Raw genomic sequence first — 6000 nt, 5'->3', positions numbered from 1 at the left:
TTAGAATAGTATGATTAGATGCATACTAAGCCTTCAAACTTTTTTCTCTTAGATATTAAGAAAACAAGTGGCATTTTGGGGGAGAAAAAGGTCAAACTAGAATTAGAAGGCTTAAACATAAAATACAAAGAAGCACTTTGGATTACTGCAGTAGCCCAAGGCCCAAGTTTGTTTTTCTGCAGTGGCATACTACTACTAGCCAACGACATGGAGACAAGTACCTTAGCTTCAGCATGTAAACGGTAGCAGAGTGTTACAGTTCTCCGTAAACACTGTTGGTAACTAAAATAGAAAAAGCTGAGGTAGCTCAGTATCTCTGCAGTAGTCCAAGACTGTTTTCTCTAATTAAAAACAAAACACGCGTTGCATATTTTGGAAAGACGCTCCTGCAGCTACATATAACAGTTATAATGAACGGTAACATATGGTAACACCAGCCAACCTGTCTACAACATTTTCTACTTATTTGTCTGAAACAAATCAGCCCAGGTAATGTTTTAACACTGAGCCTGTGATAAGACTTTTACTGCAACGTCCTTGCCTCTTGCAACTGCCTAGATTGTGTGTCTCCAATTTCCAGAAAGGAAAGTTTTGAACTACTGATACACTCACTATTCAGCTATAGAGAACTGCAATCCACACAGCCCAGTTCAGAGGTCCACAAATGGCCAATGATCATATAAAGTATCTTCCCCGCCCACCCCCCTCCCCCACGTTAATACTGCTATACATGGCCCAAGGTGTGGGAGCCTGGATTAAATTGTACTTGCAGTGAGCTAGGGGTCCAGGACTTTTGGCTAACTGTCTCTCCTTTCTATGTCTATTCAGCAAGTCTTAGCTTTAATAAAAACAAAACTTTAGAAAGAAACCTGCCAGCATTAAACATCTTTTGTTTCTAAGAACTCAAAATGGACAACAAATAAATAGAATTGTGGGAAAAAAGAATAGCCCCCATAATGAATATTCTCTTCACTTCGTTTTCAGCAACATACGAGAGTTTCACTGTGTAGTTTATTTCTATAACAAATATACCAATGGAATAAAAGAATGTCACTGTTTTGGTAAGGTTGTGTTGCTTTTTTCAGTGTGTCTTAGTTTAGTTCTGTAGAGTAAGACAGGCATTTTAGAATCATAATACTGGTTGCCATTCAATGATGAGGAAATGCAAATCATCCTTTTGGAGCTCTTCATTCTGAAGACAACTTTCTAACTCTGCCATTTGCTACAAGCCCAACCATTTGAATAGCCTTATCTTTCTCAATTGACTAAAAAGGCACATTAAAGGCAGTTCTAGAGAGCCTCATTTTCAAATTACTGTACATCCAGTTACTAAAGTTTCCTACCACAATGCATCACTGCCATCTTTGAAACAGGTTTCTGTCCATTACCCCAGAGAACAAGAAAAAAAAACTGAAAAGGAAAATTTAAAAAGTTGTCCATTTAAAAAAATTCAACCTAGTTAGATCTGCTCTATCCAGGTTCTGTGTTTGTTGGTCTGCTCCACTGTGTCTGAAGTTTCCCAAAAGATAATGCATGTAGAGAGAACAGGAGCAGAAATGAGAGCAGTTTCTGTAGCACCAAAAATCTCCAAGTTGTGGTGTTGTATTCTTTATTTATATCAGATACAACTGTCTGAAGTTCTGTTTGGTTCTTGTAGGCTGGTTGGTTTCAGGTACCTGAGACAATAGCACCAAATTTAACAGAAAGAAAGAGAGCGAGCACTTAAGACCAAGGCTCTGCACATACTTGGTGCAATTGGAAATCGAATGGCTCAGAAGACTGCTCTCCCATGAGCAGTTTAAGAGGATAAACCCACCCATCTCAAAGACATCACAGGAATGTTTCAAACATATGAACTGTTCTTTCCATTTCCTGCAAGAGACACCAAGCATTAATTATATATAAATATACAGCAACAGAAATAAAGTTAGTGTTATATAATCAGATCTACTATGATTTTCTTTTAAACCTGAACAAATAATTTATAAGAAAATAGACAATTCTGTTAACCATTTCTGCTAGTAGATGGAAAACAATAAATGGGAGACTGTTTTCTGCATTAATGCTTCTTTAATTAGTTTTCCTAGTTGATGGTTAATGGGAAGAAGCAGGTATATTAAGATCAAACTTCAGTTGATGCACCCTCCATGTATTACTAAATGAGGAAGGCTGAGGTGTGGACCAGAGCTGCTGCCAAGCAATACTTCTGTTTGTTGATTTAAGGCCAATCATTTATCTGAAACATGGCCACTGAAAAGTAGTAGTCTTTTTCCACATCATACAAAAATGTAAGGTGTCATAATAACCATCTACTGTCCAGTGGTTAGAAATGAATCTAGTATTTTTTAAAACCTAATCTTATAAATGGACTATAGCAGGGATCGGCAACCTTCGGGACGCGGCCTGTCAGGAAAATCCGCTGGCGGGCCAGGACAGTTTGTTTACCTGCAGCGTCCGCGGGTTCGGCCGATCGCAGCTCCCAGTGGCTGTGGTTCGCCGTTCCAGGCCAATGGGGGCTGCGGGAAGCGGTGTAGGCCGAGGGATGTGCTGGCTGCGGCTTCCCGCAACCCCCATTGGCCTAGAACGGCGAACCGCGGCCAGTGGGAACTGTGATTGGCCAAACCCGCAGACACTGCAAGTAAACAAACCGTCCCGACCCACCAGCTGATTTCCCTGACGGGCCGCGTGCCAAAAGTTGCCAATTCCTGGACTATAGCAAAAGACAGGTTCTTCAGTCTGAAAAGCCTTTTTAAAGGAAGATACTTAAGCCCTAATTGCACTTTACATTATTAAAACACTATGCTTACTCAAAAGTCCCAAAGTACTTTACAAACTCTTCAGATATAGGGCTTCTGAAATGCAAACATTTCTAAGGTGAAGGGTGACAGTGACAGAAACAACAGGCTCACAGCCAGTTTTTGTTTTTGAAGATTTTCTGTTGCAAGATTGCCAACACTTCAATCTCTCTGGTCACTCAGTAACAGACTTAAAGGTGGCAATCTTGCAACAGAAAAGCTTCAAAAACAGACTCCAACGAGAAACTGCTGAGCTTGAATTAATATGCAAACTAGATACCATCAATGTAGGCTTGAATAGAGACTGGGAATGGCTGAGCCATTACACACATTGAATCTATTTCCCTATGTTAAGTATCCTCACACCTTCTTGTCATTATCACTACAAAAGTTTTTTTTCTCCTGCTGATAATTGCTCATCTTAATTAATTAGCCTCTTAGAGTTGGTAGGGCAACTCTCACCTTTTCATGTTCTCTGTATGTGTATATATCTCTCCTTACTATATGTTCCATTCTATGCATCCGATGAAGTGGGCTGTAGCCCACGAAAGCTTATGCTCAAATAAATACGTTAGTCTCTAAGGTGCCACAAGTATTCCGCCTCTAGAGAATGAGTTGATACTATTCTCCAGTCTTATATATGAATTTTATGGATTTTGTCATTTGCGTCCTCTTTATGTTCTTTAAGATCGCATTTAATGAGACAGAAACAGAGACACCCCAGCATGGGTTTGATTGTTTGCAAGGGAAGGATAGGGGGATTGGGTCATATCAGAAACTAATGGTCACTGTGTTCCTTAAGCCATTATTGCTTAAGTTTCTTTTTATCCTTAGTAGTTAATACAGTTTTCACAAGAGGATTTCAAATGTGCACCAGTTAATACAGAAATATTGCTACCCAAAGCCTATTGCAAAATTCAGATGAGAAACAAGAGAAATTGTAAAACTTTACCTCTACAAGTTGTGATTTGTCATAATCTTTACGATGCCGATAGATGCACTGACTAAGGAGTGAGTACAGCCTCTCAAGTTGGTCAACAGTCAGGTTGTTACTTCTCTTAACCAACAAATCCAGTAGTTTCTGTTAAGAGGAAAAACATAACACAAATAAAGAATCAAGTTTTTCATATATTCATTCTTGAAATCTGTTTGAGACTAATTATTACATTTAATTGTTTGTGGACAAAGCAGAAATGTGCTAGAAGGATATTTTATATTCCGAACAAGAACATGGTTCAGTATGTAAATAATATAACTGCTGTCAACAGTCTTAAGAGCAGATAACTCTTAACAGAGATCTTCTTTACATTTGTTTGTTTCAGTATGCAGAGATTCTCTAATTACTACACTTATGGAAAACATATTCACACTTGGGAGAAGCTCTCTGTAAACATTCAAAGCCCTTCTTAAAAAACTCTCCTTTGTTGGATGCCTACAAAAAAACAAACTAACTTGATGGGGGGCGGGAAGAGAGCAGATATTAACTCCACTTCACCAATCAACACAACTACATCATCAACCCCTATTACTGCATAATCGTGTCTGCACAAACTGCACTGGAAACACTGGACTGGACTTTTATACCATAATTATTAAAAAGCTTTTATATGTATATTTATTACTGTATCTGCAGATACAGCAGTAAGATACAAATGAGTAGTTAACAATTTTGTTATGTGGTCACTAATTAAATAAAAATTGCTGGATAAAGAAAATCTTCAAACGATAATGCTGACAGAAAAGATTATATTTTCTGCAGTATAAAATAAGGGAAGTTGGGTCTTCACAATTTTCTGTACACAGTATAAAAATATCTTCCATGGTGTTTGAAAAGGGTTGGTAGTGGTAATTATTAAATTTAGTTCTCAGTCCCATTACCTTTAATCTGTCATGGTCAACAATTAGATGGGGCATGAGATCCAATGGCTCCTCCGGAACCTGCTCCAGACTTGCAGGTTTTGGGGGCTCCAAAGTGACTTTTCGAGATTTCTTAAATTTCGATACACCTGCAATTTGGATGCAAAATTATAGCACATCAGGAACAACTGATAAAAAATTAAAGTAAAGTAAAATATTTATTAAATGTAAAACATTTCCAGTAGTCTTTCAACTATAATGTCCCAGTCAAACTCCCACTAAAAATAGCTAATGGCATTTATATAGTCCATACCACCATATTATCGAGGCATTGAAATTAAGATTTGACCTTGTGTTACTACTGACAGCTGTGAATAGGACAGAATCATTTGTACACAACGTCCTGGTTTTGGAAACCTGGCTGAAAATATAAGAAGTTAATTAGAATTTACTATTAAAGCAGCTACCGCCCATCAAAGTCAACAGCAGATCATCTAATCTGACCTGCTGCATAACACAGGCCAATAATTTCTGCAACCAGCTCATAACTTCTGGTTGAAATACTGCATACTGAAGGACAATCTTTATTGAAAAAGATCAACTGCTGGAGAATCCACCACTTTCCACAACAAGATGTTCCAATGTTTAATTACCCTCACTATTAAAAGAGTACATTTTATTTAAAGTCTGAATTTGATTTATTAAAAATGTTTTAAATCAGGCTTTTGAAGAAGGCACACTATGGAAATTGTTACTGACTCGTACTTTTTCACTCTTACTGTCACCAGACATTTCAACATTGTGTGACAGGATTAAACAGGCCAAAAGAATTGCATGGGTCAGAGTCTACTCTGACATACCTTGAATCTATTTATTGTATCACCCAGCAACAGTTTCACTGGTTAGTTTAATTCACAATTCATTTCTCTATAAAGTGGTGTCCCCTACAGATCTAGTTGCGCTTGCTTTTCATTTCTACTTGGTTCCATTTTAAAGACGTATGAATTGCACTCACTGCTATGTGGAGAGCACTCTGGTATGGCAGACTTTTTTTATGTGAGACAAAGCAATGGATTTCTCAATTTTATTAAATGAAATAGACAAGACAGATTTTTTATTAAAAGGCTTAAAGTAGCAACTGAGCCATACTTTGGCCGGGGTAATTTCAACTGGCGATGCTATTGTGATCTCAGATGTCATTCTATCATCATATTTATCATTGGATTAGATTTCTTATCTGTAGGTCTACTATTGAGACTTTGTTTTACCATCTGAAAAATAATGCCAGGTGCTCAAGACAAGCCACTTATAGCTGCTGATATATGCTTAAGGCACAGGTAGGTTCAAT

At 37.8% G+C, this 6000-nt stretch overlaps 1 protein-coding gene across 1 annotated transcript in view; it reads right to left on the bottom strand.

The window, feature by feature from the left end:
* Window positions 1-1830: 1830 nt before the first annotated feature.
* ATAD2B (ATPase family AAA domain containing 2B) overlaps window positions 1831-6000 on the bottom strand; it is a 182184-nt gene continuing 178014 nt past the window's right edge. The window contains exons 26-28 of the mRNA XM_065401026.1: window positions 4674-4801; window positions 3748-3876; window positions 1831-1872 (exon numbers count right to left, since the gene is read on the bottom strand). Coding sequence (XP_065257098.1) covers window positions 1831-1872; window positions 3748-3876; window positions 4674-4801 — 299 coding nt within the window. The remainder of the gene's footprint in view (window positions 1873-3747; window positions 3877-4673; window positions 4802-6000) is intronic.

The sequence above is a fragment of the Emys orbicularis genome, chromosome 3, assembly GCF_028017835.1.
Source record: "Emys orbicularis isolate rEmyOrb1 chromosome 3, rEmyOrb1.hap1, whole genome shotgun sequence".
Classification (NCBI taxonomy): Eukaryota; Metazoa; Chordata; order Testudines; family Emydidae; genus Emys; species Emys orbicularis.
This window is presented reverse-complemented; position numbering and strand designations above follow the sequence as displayed.